Raw genomic sequence first — 23,942 nt, forward strand, 5'->3', positions numbered from 1 at the left:
GAAGGTAAATGGCATTTCCGTGCACTCCGGTTTCTGTTACAGTGTTCCATTGTGCCAGAAACGGTTTAGTCATGCTGGCCACATGACCCAGAAAGCTGTCTGTTGGGCAAACAGCGGCTCCCTCGGCCTGAAGCGAGATGAGTGTCGCAACCCCATAGTTGCCTTTGACTGGACTTAACCGTCCAGGGATCCTTTACTTTTTTCTTTTTAACCAGTAAAAGATGGGCATGAAGCCAGTAGTTCACCTTTGAAGTGGAAGCTGAGCAGAGTGAGCTGAGCAACAACATTGGCAAGTTGTAACTAGCTACGTTTGATCTTGGCTTTACACTCTGATCCACCATGCTGGCAGTTGCTCTACATTTTGAAGTGTGCTGTCTTCTTTTCCATTGACCTCAGAAACAACAGCATGTTACTTAAGTAGTGGCTGCATTAGAGAACACCTGAAATAACCATTTAGCCTGCCTTTGCATACAAATAAAAATGATTAGTTTCCCACTCATCTCATTCCATTTCTCCAGCAGTGTGTTGTTTGTGGTTTTTGCCACTGTCTGTTTAGAAGGCAGTTCTTAAGCCATTGCTTAAAGCCCTCTTCAGAGCTGGACGGTGTGGCATGCTTGCCCATGTTCATGTGTCACCACACTACAGCTCTATAGATAAACTCTTTGACACTAGCTAGAGAAAGGAGTATCTCTTATGTTTTATTTTAACATTCTGGCATGGTTGTTAGCTTTATGAAATCCCTTCTGAGTCATCGTCCAAGCACTGAAGAGAGAAAGTCAAAGCCATTTCCCCTTCTTTAGGGAGTGTGATCTCAAAGGTGCATGCAAAGGGAATGCCTTTACAGCTCCAGAAATGCATGTGCATAATAATGGATACAGCGGCTGGACGTACATGAGTACATCTAGGAAATCAGGCCAGAGCTCACACCTAATAAACTCCAGTATTCCCCCACAGGAACTGCATCAGGAAGCAGGAAAGGAGTTATTTTACCTGTGCTTTGAACCTTTCCAAAAGTGTAGTTGGAAAAAAGAGCTTTAAGTGTGAACTGATGAAGTCATAGCATAAGTCTTGCATCTATCACCTTGACCATGACTCTTGTTGTTGTTTAGTCGTTTAGTCGTGTCCGACTCTTCGTGACCCCATGGACCAGAGCACGCCAGGCACTTCTGTCTTCCACTGCCTCCCGCAGTTTGGTCAGACTCATGTTTGTAGCTTCGAAGACACTATCCAACCATCTTGTCCTCTGTCGTCCCCTTCTCCTTGTGCCCTCCATCTTTCCCAACATCAGGGTCTTTTCCAGGGAGTCTTCTCTTCTCATGAGGTGGCCAAAGTACTGGAGCCTCAGCTTCACGATCTGTCCTTCCAGTGAGCACTCAGGGCTGATTTCCTTCAGAATGGATAGGTTTGATCTTCTTGCAGTCCATGGGTCTCTCAAGAGTCTCCTCCAGCACCATAATTCAAAAGCATCAATTCTTCGGCGATCAGCCTTCTTTATGGTCCAGCTCTCACTTCCATACATCACTACTGGGAAAACCATAGCTTTTACTATACGGACCTTTGTTGGCAAGATGCTGTCTAGGTTGGTCATTGCTTTCCTCCCAAGAAGCAGGCGTCTCTTAATTTTGTGGCTGCTGTCACCATCTGCAGTGATCGACCATGACTCTAGCGATTGCTAATGCATGCTGGGGTGCTTGTCTGTGATACTTTGAGCCCTTCTCAGAGCCTGCCTGTATGCCCCGATTTCTTGGCTGTGAAATGCCACAAACTCAGCTGCCCTCAGGTGTGTTTCCTGATTGTTCACAGAAAGCTCTGAAATCCTCTGCTGCAGAAGAATGTGTGATCTTCGAAGAATGAATATGAGAGGATGACTAGAATGATGATGATTGGTGGGGCTCACACCTCTTTTTCATCTTGCCAACCTGTGCTCAAAAAACTGCTTCTCCCACCTCAGCTCTGACTGCAGCTCTCTAGGAAATTCTCCACTTGATTTTCTCCCCTTGAGTGCTGTTAATAGAGGCATGTTGGAGGGGAGAGAGGGTTTTTTTAAAAAATGAAAGAAAGAACAGGCTGGCAGCGACAAGTAACCAAGTGCCTGTTCTTTTGCACATTCCTTAAATCCTGGCCCCAGCTGATTAATCACAGAGTCAGGCTGCTCTGAGCTTATCACTTTCCTTAATAGCTGAATAATTTAAAACCTCTGTTTGCTGGCGTCTTAATTGCTTTTGCATTAGACACGAGGGCCACCATGAATGCAGAATGGGACCAACCCCAGTAGGGTCTTTCTCCCCCCCCCCACTTCATTCAATGTCTCTTTGGAACTGGCTTAGAGGGGAGAAACTGGGATGTGGTTCCTAAAGGGGATGCAGGCAATTTATTTCCCATCTGCTGTGGGTGGCCAGAGGGACAAATGCACTTCATGGTGCACTGACTCTTATTCTTCAGAAGGCTTTGATATTCTTCATGCCTGGAATATAATTTTCATCCAGTCAGGGGGAGGGTGGATGTTTTACTTGTGGATTTGTGGAGTGGCTTCACATGAGCAGGGTATGACAGTGTGCATATCTGCAAGGTGCTATGGGACAACCCAAAGCTAATCTTCAGTCTCAATAGTACAACTGAGTTCATATTCCTAATAACTGGCGCGAGTGGCACGAGGAGTTCACCGTTCCGTTTGCTTATCTGTGTGTATCACATGCTACAAATAAGGCAAAAGAAGGCAAAAAAAAAAAAAAAAACCCCTGCCACTGATCTAATTGTGTAAACACTACTGGGACTGGGTTTGTCTCCATTTTTGAGGAAGAAATGACAAAATATTGTCAATTTAGTCTTATTCTAGTCCTATTTGGGGATTTTTCTGTGCTATTTATTGAATCTGATGGGACAGATAATGTCATGATTTACACCAGGGGTCAGCAAACTTTTTCAGCAGGGGGCCGGTCTGCTGTCCCTCAGACCTTGGGGGGGGGGCCAGGCTATATTTTGAAGGGGGGAGAATGAACGAATTCCTATGCCCCACAAATAACCCAGAGATGCATTTTAAATAAAAGGACACATTCTACTCATGTAAAAACACACTGATTCGTGGACCATCCATGGGCTGGATTTAGAGGGTGATTGGCCTGGATCCGGCCCCCAGGCCTTAGTTTGCCTACCCGTGATTTACACCACCTGTGACACATTAAAACCAACACCGAAGTATCAGCTAGTTCCCAGTACTACATATAAATACATTTGATGGTGTTTAGTGATGTAGACACATTCATAGGTGTTACTCATGAAGTTATTAACATGGCTGGTCTTCCTACTACTGCAGTTGTAGCACTGGTAGTAATGGCAAGGTGTGGTCATGAATACACTTGATGCAATTCCTGTGCAGCCGCTTCTTGTGAAAGGACTGTTGACAGTTAGCCCAACAATCAGGGATAATGAGCATTGTCAATCATAATTCTTCAACTGGAATTATCAACAACTCAGCAAATTATTACCATCTCAACAACTCCATCAATTGGGCTGTGTAGAAAGAAGTTCCGCACCTCTGTGGCCATATAGCTTTGTGGAAGCATCTTGTGTGTTTTTCTTTCTAAATTACAGAGAAGGGATACACCTGCCCTTTGGTGTCCAAATTCTAGGCACACTGATCTTGTTTTCTTTTTGTTTCTTGCAGCCACAGTAATCCTTAACGAACTCAACTGGACTGATGCCTTGGAGGATGTATTCGTTGAAAACCGAAAAGAAGATCCATCTCTGCTATGGCAAGTCTTTGGGAGTGCCACAGGCGTGACTCGCTTCTACCCAGGTTTGTGACATTCTAAAGTGAAAGAGGAAGAAACCTACTGATATGGGCCTGAGCAATGACACCACAATTATACATGTAATGTGTCTGGTGTAGTTGGAGTAGAGGAAGTGGGGGGGAACAGCTTTTCCCATTGTGTCTTTGTCCTTGAATATTAGTCCTGTTTGGATTTCATTATTGGGTTCAGTACTAACAGGAGCTGCTTAAGATGGAGGCTAGTGATAGCTACACATCCCTTCCTTTCCTGTCTTCCCATTCCATCCAGGATTTCACAATATGAGCCAATGGCTAGACGTGATTAGTGTGATTTGTGGACCACAATCCTCTGCCCCTACAACTGCATGTACCCCTCTCCTTAATAGCACCCATATGAATTCATACTCACTGGCTGTAGTATTGTTTCTTGTTGCCAGATAACACCAGGGGCGGACTTTGGTAATCTTTCATAATATGCAGGGGCAGAGGAAGGGGGGTGCGGGGGTCCTGAGAGAGACATGGTGGCTTGGGCACGTGCAGGCTCCGCACTGCCCAAATGGTCTGCCCGCTGCCTCCCCCCCCCCAACTGTAGGGCGGCTGAGTGGGAAGAGGCAGACAGACTCCAGAGGCCCCCGCAGTGCACCCCACCCCTATGGGAGGCTCACCCTGCCCCTGGGCATGCCGCCCCAGGCACCCAAGCAGTTTCCTCCGCCGCTGATAATATGGCACCCTGTGCAAGGCCAAATTTTGGCTCCCCTAAATGGATCTTCTTGATTATGGATCTTCTCAATTTTGTGTCCCCTCAGCTGGGTGCCCTATGCAGAGAAACCACCTGCACCAGCCTAAATTAGCCACTGATAACACTTTTTGCATAATCAGCTCTGTTGCCATTGACTTGTAGCAGGTGGGCTTCCACATGTACCCTTTGCTGCCTTCCTTCCCCACTGTTTGTATTTCCCTGTATAGGCATCAGCTGTGCTACTTCTAATGTTACTTCTAATTGTCTCTTCCAATTGAAGCCACTCCTTGGAGGATGCCCAATAAGATTGACCTGTATGATGTCCGACGAAGACCTTGGTAAGTGAAGCATAAAAGAGTTGCACTGAAGTAGGTGGATCCTGGGTTGCATACCACAGGAACAATAGTCTCAGAGTTGATAACAGGGGGCCTCTCATTAAAAATGTAGAGTTAAGCACACCTAAGCACATTCAACTAACTTTTACTCACCATAGTCCCATTAAAATTTATGATCATAACTAATTTAGGTCCATTAATTATAAAGGGTTTACTCTGAGTAAATCTTAGTTGACTACACCCAGGCATGTTTTTCAAATTACAGTTGCACCTGTTCTTCCACCTCTTACTCTGGTGCTAGCTGATCTTTAAAAGTGCTTCACTCTAGCAAACTGTATTCAGTGTTAAGCCTTAACCAAAGTGGAACAGCTGAGCCACCATGACTCATATCAGCAGAGCAGTGCATACACACACATGATACCTGCTGAATTGCACGGTCCAGGCTAGAATTCTCTCAGCCTGCTCACTTGGTCCAAGGGACCATCTATGGAAAAAGGTGGCAGTGCGTAGAACCAAATGATAAAAATGTTTTGGAAGGCCTGTAAACACCATCTTGGTAGTCAAGATAACCCTGAGACTAATTGTTCATTGCTGCAAGAATGGCCGCACATGCTTTGATATATTGCTTTGATATATGCTGATTGGCTTTGATGGTATATTTATCTGCGGGTTTGGGATGCATAGGCGAGGGGCGGCTTCGCATACTGGCTGACTGTCAGCTACTCCCTTTTCTGGGAGATGGATGGGAGTTGGAAAGGGCTATTGATGCCAGCTTCCATAGCTTGCTTTATGTATAAGTAATGCTTAAATGCTTTCCTGTGTGTGGGAAAGTCATGAGAACTGCTTGCTGCTTCGGCATCCATCCTGAGCCTATAAGGGCAGCAGGGCACTGCAGGTAAGTTTACACATTTCTTTAATAAAGCACTAGAACTGGCACTTTTGACATGTTTCTTTAGTATCCCTGCATCAGACTAGTTGTGCAGGCATTCCTTTGGACCTGCAGATCAAGACAGTCAAGCAGCCATTCCTGCGAAAACCAAGAATCCCCACCCCACCCTCAGGTACCAGCTCTGGAGGAATGGCTCAGAAAGCTGACACTGATGCTTCCCAGCAAAGGCAGCCTTCTCCCTCTGCCTAATGGTAGGGCTGAATAGCATAGTATTCATCCATAGTTGTGATATTGGAATGCACAGCTTCTGGGAGAAGCAATAGACTCACAGTGGAGAGAAGGCTTTGTCATGGAAGGACATTTTCTTCTCACTGGGCAAAAACGTGTAAGCAGAGCTGAGGGGAAATGCTGTAAAGAACTGGAAATGCTGGAAGCGCTTGAAGGGAGGGAAGGCGGAAACACACAGCACCTCGTGGCAGAGATGCAGATGAGGACTCTGATTTGTGAAATGCCAAAACAGCAAAGAACGGAGGGGGGAAAGCCACAAAAAAAAAAAAGTAATGCACCCACCCAAAGCTAGTGCTGTTATTGCTGTGCAATTACTGTGTTAAAGGTGATTGCCTGCGTGTTGCAGACAGCTATTTGAGGCCACGTAATTCCCCCAACCCACACATTCCATTTCCCGGCAACAACATTAAGTGCTAGAAAAGTGCAACATCTTCCTCACCTTAAAAGTGCCACCTGGAGTGAATGCATCTACATCCCCTTCAACAAGGGAGCGTCAAGTGTGCATTTATTCGTTGTGCAAATAAACGAGCATCTGAACAGGCCTTTGGAGCAGCTGTCTCAGAAAAGGGCCAGACCCTATTGGCTCTGGGTGGCACCTGGGTGGCAGATTATCCCATACTTGGTGGTTAAATGGTGGAGACCATATACGAGCACAGAACCTCAATCCTATGTGGCGGCCTTTAGAAGTGTGCTTGCAGGAGGTGGCACAGAGCCTCAGCGTTCTGCTTAGCAAAAGGCATTGCGGGTGGGGAGGGGATAACTCCTGAGTGCCTTCAAGTTTGTCTTCAACCTTTCTGCCCCTGTAAATTGTCTCAGCTACCAGAAACTAACAGAGCGTTCTGAGTAATGAAATGTAAATGAGCACAGTATGTTCAGCACTGCCACTACGAGGGTCTATTAAACTGGAGCGGGATTTACCCAGACCATGGGTGCATGGAGCCATCCAGCAGGCTCTCCCTTTCCCTCCCATCTCCGATATCTTCTCTGTGTCTCTGCTCCCTCCTTCCCTCAACTAGTCTGTATGAAATTCCAGGTCTGTGAGCAGCCAGCTCTGTCCAATTTTCATTTCACACATCGTTGCCATTGGAAAATGGATACAATAACACAGGCAGAGGCATCCAAGCTGCGGTTCTCATCAGCTTCCTCCCCCTCCCTCCCTTTGTATATCTTTGGAGAGGAGAGGCAGAGGGGGTTAGATAGATAGATTATAACCTTAGATACAGATAAATGGGGCAGGGTTCTTCCGCCCTCCCCACTGAAGTTGCAATTGTAAATTTAGCCCTTATTCACAGACAGCTTTAGGTAGGGCTCTCATCTTCTGTAAGGGGGAGGGAGGAGAGAGAGAAATGGAAAAGGAAAAACAAATAACTCTCAAGGAGCAGAGCCAGAAGGACAGGAAGATAAATGTGGCACACGGCGACAGACTACATTTAAGTGAAAGCTGCAAGCGTCAATTTAGCCACACACCAAGTTAAGCATGATTGAATCAGTTACGATTAGCCCAGGTAAAAGGCACTAGCTTGGCAGCACTAATTACGCCTGTGCAAGTGCAGGGTGCTTAGGATTTAATTTTCCTCCATTTATTTTGGAGCTCTTGTATATGAGCAGAACAGGTATGGCTTTGGTTCGTACAGAATATTCATGTGTGCGCACGCTCTTAACATACACCGGGGGGTGGAATAGAAATTACGGTGCCTTTGTTTTGTAGCATGCTACTTTTAGATTGTAGGTAAACATTGTTCTTATTTTACATTGATTTTGCCCATGTCCTAGACGGGTCTTTCTCTCTCTTTTTCCCATGGAGTGAATGACATTCCTTTTGTTGCCAGCATTTTCTCTCGCCCAAAAGGCTGCTCAAACAAGTTCAAACAAGTATTTACCAGCCACGCAGAGACAGTGGGGTGGGAATGGGGGATCTTGAGCAGGAAGCCCTGGCTGGGCAACAAAGAGAGAGAAAATATCTGAGTCGGAGGCAGTTTTCTTTTTTCCCTTTAGCCTTCATATACATAAACAGCAGCAGCTCCTTTCAAGTCTGTCCTTTAAACTTCAGGTCCCCGCTTATCGGGAGACGGACAAAGCACAGTCGCCACAGGGCTGCCTGCAGGATGGATAAGGCTCTCTCTGTGTGTGCAATGTGGGTCTGATCTTTTCCATTCTGCACATGCATTAATGCAACTGCATGGTGGTAGAGTTGAAAGCACAGGCACCTGGCAGAGAGGTCTCAAGAAGGGACTTATTTTGGTTCTTCTGCACATCACCTATGAAGAAAATGTTTTCTTTTAGCAGGTGGATCTTTGCACCTGCCACTCAAAAGAGATGGATCTGAGTTTTTGAAACAGCTTAGCTTCATTCCATTTAAGCTCCAATGAAAGCTATGGAGAGGGCCTTCTTGGTGCCTGCTCCCAGACTGAGGAACTCCTTCTCACAGGAGGCTAGGTTGCCCCCCCCTGCTTTCCCTTTAAAGAGTAAAGAGACCCCTGACCATTAGGTCCAGTCGCGACCAACTCTGGGGTTGCAGCGCTTATCTCGTTTTATTGGCCGTGGGAGCCGGTGTACAGCTTCCGAGTCATGTGGCCAGCATGACTAAGCCGCTTCTGGCGAACCAGAGCAGTGCACGGAAACGCCGTTTACCTTCCCGCCAGAGCGGTACCTATTTATCTACTTGCACTTTGATGTGCTTTCAAACTGCTAGGTTGGCAGGAGCAGGGACCTGGCAACGGGAGCTCACCCCGTCGTAGGGATTTGAACTGCCGACCTTCTGATCGGCAAGCCCTAGGCTCTGTGGTTTAGACCACAGTGCCACCCGCGTCCCGCTTTCCCTTTACCATCAGGCAACTAACTTTCTGTAGACAGACCTTGGGCCTCTAACTGGTTGTTGTGGCAGGATATTTTACTGGTGGGATTGTTGTTGTTGTTGTTGTTTTCCTCTTGCTATGCTTTTAAATGTTTTGGTGTTTTGATTCAGTGCTGTTTAAGAGATGGTAACTTGTTTGTTTGTTCGTTTGTTTGTTTAACAAATATAACTGATCAGTGTGGGTTTTTAAAAACTATATCTGCTTTTCGTTCATGCTGCGAGCCTCCATGAGTCCTGCACTGGGATGTAAATAAATAAATGAGTACCCCAAGTTCTTGGACCTGTAGAACATCTGTCCCAGCACTGCAGGCCTTGACCAGCCATAAATATCTGTGGTCTTGAGCAGGAATCTCTCATAACTACTCTCCATAAGGAAATGTGGGCTAGGCCCTATTACAAGGATGGGAAACCCATGGCCTTCCCAGATGTTGCTAGACACCAACTCCCATCCACCCCAGCCAGCCAGCAAAGCCAGTGATGATGTGAGTTGTAGTCCAACAACAGCTGGAGGGCCACAGGTTCTCCATCTGTGTCATATGGGGTAGGCTGTCACCTTCCACCTGTAGTTATATAATTTGTTGGAAGCCACCCAGAATGGCTGGGGCAGCCCAGTCAGATGGGAGGCATATAAATTAGTAGTAGTAGTAGTAGTAGTATCTTGTGCATGTGAACATGTAATTTGTCTGCATTTGTGTTTATATTTGCTTAGAAGACAAATGACCGCAGAAGATCTATAGGCAGCCACATGAATGGAGCACTTGGCATATACCACACATTGTAAGGCACCAAACTAGATGCTTCCTCTTTTCTAAAAAGTGAAAACCGCTTTTAAAAAAAACATTCCTTCTTTTAAGAGCACACTAAAGAAATTGCCTTTTCTGAGAAACTGCTGCCTAGGAGCCATAAATAAATACCTCCCCAGTTTACCTTTCACTGTGGTCTGTTTCATTTTATGTGCCGTTCTAACAGAAAGACATCTAATGCAGTTATTTGTGGAGCGGCAGCTTCCTGCAGATTTTGTTAAAGAACCTTGACAAAGATGGCATATTGCAGCCTCTGTTCTGAAGGCCTCCACTCTGGCACAGTGCAACACAGATATTTTAAGCCAAGGCTAGCTTTATCAACACCATCCTTGGAGGTGCCGCAAAACAGGTTCTAGGAGACAGCAGATCATTTTCTCTGCCACATCCTGTTGCTCAGCTTCTCTAGGGGAGGGGGTGTACATAGTTATTGGTTGAAGGAAAAAATAAGTACGGGGCTGAGGTGATTATTTGACTTTGAGACCAAGTAGAATATGGCTTGGTTCAGATTTATTGTGCAGCTGCAGGCTACTCTCATGGGATCTCTGGCAACCTCATCCTGTGTGGAAAATCAAGGAAGGGCTCTTAGGACCTCTTTTCTACTGAGCGTGTGAATGGGATGTGTGAATCACATTGTTGCATGAATGATGTGTGAATGGACCAAGAGCGTGTGAACAGTGGGGAGGGGGGAGTTGTGTAAATGGATTTGTCTTGAGCGGAGAGCGCATGTGAAATGATACATAAATTTACAAATAATAGGCACCAGCAAAAACAGAAAACAATTATTCAACTGTTTATTTTCACTGTATATTCACTTGTCTTACAATCCCAGACATCAGCTGACCAAACGGGCAATTTTACTTTAAGCCATGCTGTGTCACCTCCTTGACAAATAGCGTTGAGTGCTTGCAGTGATTGGACTTCCTTTGTCAGAAAATTAATGACTCTGCCACTCTGGTTAATTGTTGATGAGTGTTCCACATTAATTATTAACTTTCCTCAAGTTATTAGGGATAGAGCAGAGAGAAGACTGACAGGCCTTGCATTCCATTATGATACTAAGGCCTTCATTGAATCTCGGTGGACCGGGATTAGCTGGGCCATAAGAGCAAAAGGGACAGTAACAAACCAGCAGCAGACAGCTGCCACCCTGCCCCTAACCTCATTCTCAGCTCCTGTTTCAAGTGGTGTTAGTTATCATTAATAATCAAGTTTCTCTCCCTGCCTGCTGTCCTAACCTTCTTACCTTATATTCCTGCATTGCATGGGGTTGGACTAGATGATCCTCACGGACCCTTCCAACTCTAAAATTCTACGATTCTGTCATATACCACCAACCCCAGAGGTTGGGCTCACTCTCGTTCTCTGCAATCTCTGGCCAACCGTCAACACTCTACACATTCTGGTGCTAGCCTACTGTGTGACTTATTTACAGTCTTAAGCGTTTTAAGCAGAAATATTTCTAGTGCATTGTATATTTTCACACCAGTGACGCTGGGATAACAGCAAGGAGAAGTCACACAACATCAGATTTATGGATTTGATAGAGTGCAAAATGATCTGGATCTGTCTCTAATTGAAATGGGATTGGCTCAGTCACATGAAACTGAATTAAGGTCTGATCTGATGTGGACAACCTTAATTCCTTTGCGCTGTTTAATGGAGGTTCTCTGTGGTAAATAAGACAGAAATAACTTCCTCTTCCCCTGAAGCATAATATACACACAGGGGAACATAATCCAGTTTTTCTGTTCCTGTTTAAACTACATTTATTTTTCATCTGGTTTTATCTTCCCCAGATACAACAGAAGAGCCAATTCTGCTAACTCCAGAATCAGCCTAATGTTACAGGGCAGGGCAGAGTTAAATTACGGCAGTACCAGAAACAGAGTTGGTCTCTCCAAGCCAGACTTGCTGTGCTGATATCCTAACTTCCATCTCTAATCTGGGCAGGAGGACATTTGGTGTCAGTGCTGTGTCTGTCCGTTATAATAACTTGGGAACATCCTTTTATACAAAATTATAAACATAGCTTTGAACTCCTGGTTTCAGGTGTTGCCATTGTTCTTTTTCTTGCTTAAATTCAACAGGCAGGACAAATTATTTCTCCAGATCAAACATTTCCTAGAGCATTCGCATGATGAAGGAGTTGCTTGCTGCCACCCCCACCCCCCTTCATCTTCGTTAAGCAGTATGAGCCAGGCCTCCACACAAACTGCCTGATCATGCAGAAGCCCTGCTAATGGAATTTCTCTCCCTCAGAAAAATGAAGGAAAGAAATCATGCAAAGGTGGTGCAGAGGTTTCCATGCAATCAGGCAGCTGCATGAAGGCCATACATTGTCTCAGGGTCGCTATTCTTCTACCATGAAAGCAGCCCAGGTTACACATGTCCTTTGGGGCTACGTCAAAAACCTCGGGCAGCCTTTGCTTCTATGATTCTAGATGAATTCCCACATGGTCTGTGGCACTGCAGTCTGGTCCCAGAAGGGGACAAACACAGGGAAGGCATGGTGGGGAGGTCTGTTTCATATACATGAAGAGAGTGCAATGTGTTTCTTTGCCGCACATGAAGCATAAAGCCCCGCATCACACCGAAAGAAAATATAATCACTCCCAATTAGATAACATTAGTAATTGGGATTAGCAATCAAAGGCTGTCCATTTGCAAGCAATTCCCAGTAATGCTGAGTAATTGACAGTAATTAAGCACTAATTAATTCATGCTGGGACTGATCCTGTTTGAGCCAGCCAGTGCCACCAAATCTCCCTCTAGCTTCTTTGAAGGAGGGATCAGGCTCTGTGTAGACATCGGAGGAAACATCAGCCAGTTATGTCTCAAGCTTTACTTATAATTTAACAGCGTAATGAATTTTTAACACAGCTAAGTGGAGTTTTCCTTACCCTAACCCTCCTCTAATGCACTCACATTAGATAATAAGTAAATGAGGTAATTTTAATCCCTTTTAAAGTATTTTAACTTTTGTATGTTTTAAAGGAGGGTTGTAAATTTTTCTTGATTTTATTGTCTTTTTGTAAACCTCTTTGGGGTTTTCTACAGTCAAGCAGTATAGAAATGTTATGAAATTAATAAATGAACTATTGATGGTCAGTGCTCAGGCAACTGTAGTTCCTAGGAAATAAATAACACATAGTAATAGACTAAGCACTGCAAGGGTGGGTACCACCTGTCCCTCAAAGCTACTCTTCTCCCTTGCTTCTAGCATTTCTCAATATTCATTTCTGAATATTCATGACACTGACGCTCTTCCAAATATTAGGAGGAAGTCCATTTGTCCTCCTCCTTCCTCTTTGCAAAGATGAAGACATGTGGAAATGTGGCCCTGTGTGTGTCACCAACGCTCAGCATGTGGTCAAAAAGATGCACATGTTCATAAGGTGGCACCACTCTAAAGGAAGTCTCTTCAGCTCAGGTGTGGCAACTCACCCACCTGCCCTGTAGGAAGTATGGGATTAGCCAGTCACTCCATTAGAAACTGAGCAGATTTGGGAGGGGGAGGGGGCTTCTAAGAACTGGCTATAAGATAGCCTTGTTCTCACCTAGTCCATATTATATGAATGGTGTGAATAAAGTTTATTTGATTTAATTGACTTTACCTGTGGTCATAGCTGTCAGGTGTTGAAAGTAACTAAGTTGGTAAGTTAGGCTACTGTCAGGCTTCGGGAAATTGGCTTCCTCCCATGGCAGTAAACAAAGGATCAAACGAAAGTAACATCTTGCCAGTTAGAATCTTTAATAATTGCAGTGAGAGAACAAAGAACACATCTCCTAGAATGGCGATGCTCCCAATTAAGGGTCACTACCCCCTCCATCCCTATTAATCTATGTCACTCCTACATTTTGTAATCTGAGTTTGTAACCTCTGCGCTTTCTGTTCTGACACTTTCTGAGCTCTCCATGACTTTGGAGAAGGAGGGTGAATACTATCCAGAGAGTGAATCTGTTAACTCTCTCTCTCTTCTAGTATTTCTTCTGCTAGCTGTTCCCTTTCCAGTATTTCTCAGCTTCTGCTTTCTGAACTATGCCCTTCTGCAAACCACTGTTCCAAATCTATACTGTCCTCCTGCTCCTGGGAAGATTCAGGATCAGGATCAAGAGGAGGGGGTGGCTCCCACTATTCTTTCTCAGTGCAGCCCTCCTCAGCATGGTCTCTGACAGCTAGCCTGGTGAACACCCTGAGATGTCCAGTGGATTTAGGAGTGATGTTCCAACATATATCTCATTGCTGCCAAGTTGAAGAGAATGGGCTCGGCCACACTTCCCATGCCTAAAAAAGCACAGCTCCAAGCGGTTTTTCACTTCACGTGCACTTTCTAGGTATGGGTCTGGGTGGTTTTCCCTTTGCCCCACTCCTTTCCCAGGGAAAACCCACTCTTTAGTGCTAAATTGGAGCAAACGTCAATCTGGATGAAACCTAAATTGCCAGTTGCTCCAACTGACAGCTAAAGAGAGAATATTTAAGTATTGCTAGTATCTAGTGGTACCAACCAAACAATATTTTTTCCCATATGGCAAATAGTAGATTCAGGAATGATTTAGATCAGAAAACTGACACTTGGTCCCCTAGTGCAGCTTCCCTGATCAACTCAGCCTCCTGCCAGTTGCTTTAGACTAAGGAAGAAACATTGGAGATCTTACAGATTGCTCTATCCCTTGTCTAGTCTGACTCTCAGTGTAGCTTTGAGTATGTTCCACATATTTTAGGAGGAATTCAACTAGTGAGTCTTATCAATGGAGGAAGCCCAGCAGAATGACTTCCACTTGCATGATGCTCCCCCCCCCCAAACTGGCTAAGCATCAAGTCAGTAAAACCCCTGAAAAAGTACTGGGGGCAAGGAAAGTGGGGACCATTCCATCTAGAAAGCTGAAATGCTTGTCCTGATGGAATGATCGCCTTAGCGTGACGTCAAAATCCTCCCTTTGACTTTCTGTGCACACATTGCTTTGTGCATGTTGTGTGCCATTTCTGGCTGGGTTTTTTCCTCCGTCTCCATGCATTTCTGCACTCTGATGGAGAGTGCTCTAATGGAAGGTAACTCAGCTTGGCAGGCAAGCAGTACTACTGTATGCTTCTCGGTCCATGAGCAACTTTCCAGAGGGTGTCTTCTGTCACGTAAAAACGAGGAAGCTGTAGAAAGAGGGATGAGCTGAGTGTAAGAGCGAACCAGAGAGTGTGAAAAAGAATACACATTCTTGGACTGTCAGTTACTTTTGAGCATCAAAAGGAAAAATGTGTCCCCTAGAGCCACTGTTCCTGATTGTCACCCCACTCCACTGAATTTGCACACATTCACCCCTTATTACCCTGAGGAAGTGGTTAAGCTGGAGAGCATGTTACAGGATCAGCTGAAAGGAAATCTACCAGACAGGCTACAACGTGTGTGGAAACTGGAGCAGCCTTTTAAATGGAGCTCAGTAGAATGATGGTCCCACGTTGTTCTTTGGAGCAGAAATCAGGCCACATTGTTAGCATGTGGAAAAGATATATACTAATAACTTGGCTAACAAGTGGCCATGCTGCTGTATTCTCCCCATCCTGCTTCCTATTAATCTTCCCAACCCCATCCACCTTTATTGGTTCCTTAGGGCCTGCTCATGGTGTTCCATTATTATACTAACTCTTCTTACTATCACCCAGTCACGGCTCTGGTTTTGAGGTGGCCCTCAGCAAAGTGACTTCAGGTGGGTGCCCAGTCTGGTGGCAGCAGTGAGAGACATCCATTTTGGGAAAACTTGAGTGTGAGGTTATGCTGGAAAAACACAATAAAATTGAATAGTGAGGGAGTGAGAATCAATAACTATTATCTGAGTAAGCTGGTTCCCCTATAGTTAATTCCCCTATCGTTAAAAATAATAGTTAATTTTTATATTGTTCACGACATTTCACAGCAGAACTGCTCACAATACATTGTCCTCACTACAGAAATACACACACACACACACACACACACACACACACACCATAAAACCCCAGGCAAGTTCCTAAATAGTTTACACTTTTATATATAGATAAAGCCCGGAACATGTGTGTGCATAGGGCTCCAATTCACACAACAGCTTTTTCCACATAGCTTGCCATCATAGATAGCTTAGGCAAGGGGTTCTCAACCTTTTTATGGCCCAGTGGACATGGATAGAAATCTAAGAAACTAGATTGGGGACCACCCATTTCACAGTAGAAAAACTGTTGATGCTCAGAACCACCCCCAAAAAAACAGGGCAAACACCTACAAACACACACACCAAAGAAACCCAACTAAAACACAGCAGGCAACACTTTGTCACCAACATTGAAAGACCATGTTGAGTGCCAAAGGGTTAATGCCATGGTACCCTCTGGGGACCCCAGGGTTAGACTTAGAAACTAATTACTGGTGCAAAGTGGGTCAGTGAGACTCTTGGTTGAACTCAGGTCTCTCATGTTTGTATGTGTATTCATTTCCATATTTTCACATGACATAACAAAATGGGGAAAAGGTCAAAACAAACAAGGAAAAACCATAACATATAGGCAGATTTAATGTACACTGTTTTAAAAATGGATGTCATTTTAAAAGATTTCATTTGCTGTTTACAAAGGAAGGTGCTCTTTTCTCCTACCAATTGCTAAAAATATCCTAATCAGGTTTGGCCTTTGAAAGCATCAGGGGTTGGGGGAATAAAATCATAACATATACGCCTGTGTCAGCACAATCACCGCTACTAAAAAGGGATTGTGATTATGGAAGAGTTTTGCATTTAGAACTCGTTAAGCTGACACAGTGTTGAGTGGCAGTCAGGTCACTATCGGTGTCTTTGGAGAGCTGAGCCAAAAATACCCTCTCACTTTCATAGGCCCAGGTGCAGGTCACTAAAGGAGGGGCAGGGAAAACATTCTCTGCATTTTACAGAGGGGGCAGGAGGAAACAATGAAATTTTCAGAAAGGTGAAGTGCATCATTGAAAAGTGACAACAGAGGTTTCCCCTCTCCATCTTTCCTTCCTTCCTTCCTTCCTTCCTTCCTTCCTTCCTTTTTTTTTACTTTTGCTTTTCTTTTTTGCTGTAGCAGAGTTTGCAGCACTGTTTCCCACAATACTTCCTCTGAATGGTGTTACGTCATGATCAAATGCCATTTTGGTACATTGTTTTGAGGGAGCAGATGTTTCCCCTTCAACACCACACCAAGTACATTCCCACCCCACCAACACCAATTCACCTCTCAGGACTCCCCTCAAAGTTCCACGGAGAAAAGCTTTTGAGGAATACTTTGGCTCAATCTCCACTTTCCCTTCTTCTCCTTTGCTTGCTTTATCTGGTTCATATATGTTCTTTATTTGTGTGTCTGTAATTATTAAAACATTGGCTATAACAATATACACTTACGTTAATCATATTGAATGCTCTGCCCTCATAGCTCATGCCTCGCCCTGCTCTAGAAGTTTGTGGTCAGAATACATTGCTTTTCCCTCTCTCTCTCTGCTCAAATTCTTGGGATAAAGCTTGGGGACCATTAATGAAATCCCCAAGGCCTACCTCTGATTCAGCTAAATCTTCTGCCTCATGTGCCTGTGGCACTGCTTCAGAACCAGTTGTATGGGCCTTGAATGGGCTTCTCTTCAGCCAGAAGAATGACCATAGAACAACACTCTTCTTCTAACTGGTGCCTTGTATCTAGAATGTAAGAAGTCCCCTGCTGGATCCAGCCAATGGCCCAGCATCCTGTTCTCACGGTGGTCAACCAGCTGTCTATGGGAAACCCTCAAACAGAACCTGGACACAAGAACACTCTCCCCTCCTGTGGTTTCCAGCAGCTGGTATTCAGAACCATGCTGCCTCTGACAACCTCATTCTCCTCTTTGCTTATTCCTATTTTAAAGGCATCCATGTTGATGGCTATCATGATGCATTGTGGAGTGAATTCCATAGTTTAATTATGCAATTCATGGAGGGGTACTTCATGCTAGAACATGCCTGCATACTTTGTTCCCCACCAAGCTGAACACAGCTGACCATCTATGTACGGCAATGCACCGGAGACTCTGTAAACCTTCTGTTTTTGATGCTTGATTGTAGGTACAAAAGAGGGTGGGGGCTGCCATGTACCCAGCAGACCATAATATATTGTTCATGGGCTGCATTTAGCTTGGCAGGTCACAAGTCGTGCAAGCCTGATTAGAATCAGTGCAGCATACTTCATTCTGATTTCAATTGTCAGGATGAAGTTCTGGAAGTACTAGGATGATGAACCCAGTATCCATTTCTGCATAATTTGCTCACATGCTGTATGCTGGTCTTAATAGGTGTGCCATGTTAAAGATTGGCCTTGTTGAAGCAAAATGCTTCTCCTCCCTTTCCCTTCATTTCTGCGAATTTCCTGAATGCTTTCTGCAGACTGCCAGGGCATTGAATGCAGGAGGTTACCATGCAGGAGGTTCTCATCCTGAAGCAAAGTACTTAACCTGAGGTACTATTTCTGGGTTAGCGGAGTCTGTAACCTGAAGCGTATGTAACCCGAGGTACCACTGTACTAACATTAGATGTACTTCAGTAGTGCATTTCTTTTTGTCATCTCTGAAGAATCTGAATGTTTCGTGATGGAAAACAAAGCCTGTAGTTTAATAATCTCACAGACACTTTATTGTACATTATGTATAACTTTGATTTCACAGTAATATTTTATAGATGTAGAGAACATGTCAATCTCTGACCACAAAAAACCCCAGCAAGTACATTTATTGAATTAACTTCACAGGTATTATAGAAAATGTGTGTTTCGGAGTTAGAGCTGATAGATTGTTATTAAAAGAAATACATGGATTTATCTGCCAAATGTTAACATAGCAATTAAATGATCAAATCATTTTTACATTACGTGTGGGGTTTTTTTCAAATGCCACAGGCTTTACCTGCGACTGAACTATACTCATGGTTACATAATAAGAAAAATATTCATTTATTAAGTACAGTATTTAAATGTTTACAAAATTGCTTAATAGCTAACACAGTTGTTTGTGAGGCAGAAATTCTAGTGGTAAATATTGAATAATAAATGAAAGAACACTGGTAGCTAACTTGCCTTTAACCATATGCCAAAACTGGCCCCCTAGATGTGCTGCCTCAGCCTGCCAAATGGTGTGCCTGCCATTTTTGTGGTGCTCTGTGGGATCATCAAGGCTGTTGGATGCCTGGTTCTCACTTTATCTGTGTCTTTCCTTAATGCAGGTACATTCAAGGCGCCTCATCCCCAAAGGACATGGTGATCATCGTGGATGTGTGAGTGTCTTTCCTCAAAATCAGCCACTTTCAGTGGCATTTGTACCTGCTCAGTCCAAAGGCCACGATTTATCCTATAATTCTATGTCTTACTGTAAAGTCTGCTACACTTCAAAGACATGTGGGGACCCGGGGGTTGTCATGGGGCCCAGCTCAGAAACCAGGGAGGGGTTCTTCAAAATGGGAGGGCAGTGGGTTTTAATTTTTAAAAAATGTTTTCCCCTGTAGTCATAAAGTGGCGGCATGAGCTGTTTCTTCCTTTTATTGACAGGAGTGGCAGCGTTAGTGGCCTGACACTGAAACTGATGAAGACGTCAGTCCATGACATGCTCAACACTCTCTCAGATGACGACTATGTCAATGTGGCTTCAGTGAGTGTCTAATTAGTGGTTGGCAGAACAAGAGGCAGGTGGTGGAGGTAGAATGAAAGATGTAGGAAATGAAAGTGGTGAAGGCTTCATGGCACCTAATATCCCCCATGGATATCAGTGGTGATACACTCTAGAATGTATACCTCTAGGTTCCCAGTTGTTTCAGTTCCAGTCAGTGGTCTTTAGGATAAAGATGAAAAATTCAGAAGAAACAATTACTATTTTTGAAAGGAAAATGCATGTAAAGTAAGAGCCTTTGCAGATCTGCATCCTGTGATCCAAGACTGGTTTTCATGATGTAGAATCTATTATATTTAGGAACAAAATTCCAGTCTGTACCCTCACTTGAGGATAGCTTAGAGCTGTAAAAATCAGATTCAGCACCTAATACACTTATCTTGGGGACTTTGTTGTGTGCACACTCTATTAGTTATGTCTCGTAGTATATATTGTTGTTTAGGAAAGAGATAAATCGAGTGGCACTAATTATATTGTAGCCTTTCTTTCTTGCTAACCAGCACACCATAATTGTTATGCAGATAGATCTGCGGTATAGACAACTAACCTCAGTGCTCCTCTGTGCTATGAGACAGTGGATTGCTGAGCTACTAAATAACTGTAACGAAGATGAGAGCTGTGTGTACAAGTCTATAAGGTATCGTTACATGGTAATTTCTATGTACCATAGTTTAAGTGCCCTCTAATTGCAGTCTATTTCCTCACTGCAAAAGAACCGAGTGTGGCAGTAAAGATGCATGGGTCCGTTGTCGTTGTGAAGGTGCTACATGATAATCAGTGAGTAAGTTGCTTTGCCATTTCTACAGGGCACCATTATGCCAAATAATTGGCATGGGGGTGTCAGGACACATGTAACTGAGTGAGAGAGGCTGGTGTAGGTATCAACTCACTCTCTCCTTCTCTTCTTCTTACTTAGAAAGAGACAGAAGGGTCTACTTCTGCCACATCCTTGGCATGTTGTCCATGTGTCATCTTTCATCTTCTTTAGTGATCAGGACTAGGTTCAAAGTTGTCCAACACTTCTTGATATCCTTATGGCCACAAGACGATATGCATATCTGTCCTGATGGCTGGAGGGTATTGTCCAGTGACATTCTAATTTGATTGCCAAATCTATTGAAAGATTGACTATGGCTGCCTGGCCTGCAGACTTGCACTTTAATATAGCCTTAGGGAACTACCAGGTAGACATTCTGTCCCAGATCTTTAGTCCAGTGATTCAAAGAACTCAACTACATTGCCATGTAAGGAAGACAGCTTTTGAGTTATTTTGGCCTGAGGAATGTTTGCTACCACATCCTGTCAATAGTTGGTCCAATTAAATGTATAATTGAACCTTTTTGTTATATTTTCCTTGCTTCCCTGATCTGATATAAACCAGAGCATAATATAAACCTAATCCAAGCATTCTTAAACATTTGATAGAACTAAAGCAAAAGTTCTACATAGAAATAATCTAATGCACAGAGTACTTATTATTATTATTATTATTATTATTATTATTATTATTATTATTGTCGTCGTCGTCGTCGTCGTCGTCATCCTATAAATGGCTGAGAATCTACTGCTTTTCCTAGACAAAGTGTTTCATTAATTAATTTTCCTTTGTATTAATAATGAGCACCGTTTTGAATAATCTGAATATGCATGGTACTTGCTCAAGACTTTTTAAAGCCAATTTCATCATGGGCAAGTATGATGGTGCTGGGCAAGGGGCAGGTAAGAGTGGAATGACAGCCACTCAGGAGTGAAGAAAGTGTATCACCAGTAAGTGAACTGCATAATGAGCAAAGCTGTTCTCCAGGGTTTATATGGAGTTTTCAATCCATGTTCTTGCACTTACCAGCCTCCAGGAGTTAAACAACAGGTTCTCTAGGAAATGAGTTCTGAAAGCATCTCAAAACAAAATGCCACATCAGCCCTGTGAAAACAAGTGTGCTCTTTATTCTGCTGTATTTATTGCTTCGTATAATGGGAAAGAAGAGGGAAACGCCCGTCAGAGGCGTTGGCCTCTGCCTCGTGCAGCTCCTGCAGCCCAATTTACCATTTCTGTCACCTTTCCTTTTCCTGCACTCCCGACTGCTCTCTGCCTTTGATCGATTGCAAATGACAAAACACACCTGCAAGAAATAAATTACATCCTTCCACTGCCATTTCCCCCATGCCAGCTTTGATGGACTATTCTGTTTGCATGAGGTGTTTATTGTGGGGGCAGGTTGATGGTGAGGGGAAGGAAAGCTTTGGCAAAGAGGCATACAGCCACAGAAGACCAGTTAGCTTTGGAGAGCATGTTTCTCAGTGGGCCTGAGCTGTAGCAAGCTTAGACTAAACACAGGTAAGATTCTTGGGGGTTTTTAAGCATGCAAGATGATGCATGAAATAGGCATCATTAGCAGAACTGGGCTCCATTCAGAGTGATATATTTTTAGGTACAAGTAATGATATTGCAATGTAGTCCTTCAGTATATTAGTATATTAGTATATTTAAGTAATCCAGAGTAGTCAGTGACCATGTGGGTTGTTGTGGAAATTTTTTGCTGTACAGCTAATAAAGCATATTCTGTTCAGTGTCTTAAGGAATAGCACCAAAATTCACACTTCCTTCCATGGACTTAAATGGCTCAAGAAATCCGCACAGGTTTCTAATCTCTCACCTTTGCCTCGCTAAGGCCCTTGATGGATACACTTGCCCATGGTATATACCAGGTTCAATGATTACAAGGAGAATCACTGTTGTGCATAGTGGATAGAGAATTGGTCTAGGTTGGCTGGGCTAAGCCATGAAGTAGAACCCTGAAGGATCAGACCAAAGGCCTATCGAGTCCAGAAGCCTGTTACCACAGTAGCCAACCAAATGCCTATGGCAAGCCTACAAGCAGGACATAAGCACAAAACCACTCTCTCCCCTTGTGATTCCCAAGGAATCTTCTGGTGAATACAGCCCCTTATCTGGCAGCCTCACTCTACCCAACCATATTTCCATCCCTCACATAAGATTGAGGCCATATGGGTGAAGCGTTTACACACCCATAAGGCAGTCTGTTTCCATTATTCTTCCCAGGCCAGGAAAATGGAGGCAAAGTTCAGTCTTCCCTATCTGCTCTGCCGAAGTGGCATAGAGAGGTAATACTATAATCAGCTGTCAAATTGCATCACATCAACTGCTCAAATGCTTCCAGAATAAAACCTCAAACCTCAGGGGGACAGATAGAAGGAACACAAGGCCTGCTGCACGCATGAGTGAAAAGTCTTGAGGCAGGCTGGGCAGAAGGGTCAGGGACATTAAGCACAGAGAGGCTTGAGCATTATTCATAATGTGTCTTGGGGAGGATAGAAACATAGGAAACTGCCTTGTGTCCAAGTTAAGGCCACTGATCCACCCAGCTCAGTATTGTCTACATTGACTGTCAATGGCTCTCTAGGGCTTCAGATGGGAGTCTTTCCCAGCTCTGCCAGAAGATGCCAGGAACTGAACCTGTGACTTTTTGCATTCAAAGCACGTGCTCTGCCTCTGAAGTTTGCCATTTCCCTTCTGAAGGTGTATACCTGCTCTAGAAAAGAGGCATACCCCATCTTTCCGCCAAAAGTCTTCTAGACAGCTTGCATGGAAAACTAAAACAATTCAAGAGCAAAATACAAACCAAGGCAAGCCTAGAATCAACAATAGAAATGGCATCAGCATTAATAATGGGTAAACATACCACAAACTGCCAAAGAGTGTACAGAAGCTTATCTCTTATGTGGCTAAGCACCACAGCGCTGAAACTGGATATAAGCTTCTGTCCTATCTTAGCGCTGTGAAATTTAGAACTAAGATTGGAGCTAAGCGATTGCATTTCTTTCATCTTGGGCCTTAGTGGTTAGTCAGAAGATAACCAGATCCCTGTGGCATTATAGAACATCAGGTGACTGACAGGTGGTTGTGGTTTGCTCAAAATGGCCTCAGGACAAATTCAGGGACCTGGTGGGCCTAATTAGTCCCATTGGCCACAGAAGTTCCCTACTACTGTTTTAAGAGTTTTAAAGCTGCCAGCTTTCCCAGCAGCTCCATTGATTGCATCACAAGCTGAGCTCTGACTGTCATCATACTTCCTTCCCAGGTGCCCCCCCCCATCAAATGCACCATGGGGAAGGAAGCACTTTTGCAGCCAGAATACCACTCTTTTTGTTTCCCCGAAGCCACAGGTAGAGCCAGCAGCTTTAAACCATTAAATCATTTAAACCATTCAAATAAAGAACATTTTGAGGATATCATGTTCAGCAGCATGGTTAGTGGCCTGTTCCCCTCTCTGGTATTTTGATTCCCAACCACCCTTTGAAATTGTAGACCCTGATTCAGGATGGGTTAAAATACCTCTGAAACCAGTTTTTTTTTGGTGGTGGGGGGGGGAGAGTCCATAGCCCTAGTAATAATAAGAAGAAGAGTTTGGATTTGATATCCCACTTTATCACTACCCGGAGGAGTCTCAAAACGGCTAACATTCTCCTTTCCCTTCCTCCCCCACAACAAACACTCTGTGAGGTGAGTGGGGCTGAGAGACTTCAAAGAAGTGTGACTAGCCCAAGGTCACCCAGCAGCTGCATGTGGAGGAGCAGGGAATCGAAC

At 44.1% G+C, this 23,942-nt stretch overlaps 1 protein-coding gene across 4 annotated transcripts in view; it reads left to right on the top strand.

The window, feature by feature from the left end:
* CACNA2D2 (calcium voltage-gated channel auxiliary subunit alpha2delta 2) overlaps nucleotides 1-23,942 on the top strand; it is a 513,451-nt gene that overhangs the window by 389,979 nt on the left and 99,530 nt on the right. For all 4 annotated transcript variants that reach the window (XM_083603285.1, XM_083603286.1, XM_083603287.1 and 1 more), the window contains 4 exons: nucleotides 3,665-3,796; nucleotides 4,789-4,846; nucleotides 18,897-18,947; nucleotides 19,219-19,318. In XM_083603285.1, coding sequence (XP_083459411.1) covers nucleotides 3,665-3,796; nucleotides 4,789-4,846; nucleotides 18,897-18,947; nucleotides 19,219-19,318 — 341 coding nt within the window. The remainder of the gene's footprint in view (nucleotides 1-3,664; nucleotides 3,797-4,788; nucleotides 4,847-18,896; nucleotides 18,948-19,218; nucleotides 19,319-23,942) is intronic.

This window comes from Podarcis filfolensis, assembly GCF_964270895.1.
Source record: "Podarcis filfolensis genome assembly, chromosome: 2".
NCBI classification, from domain to species: Eukaryota; Metazoa; Chordata; class Lepidosauria; order Squamata; family Lacertidae; genus Podarcis; species Podarcis filfolensis.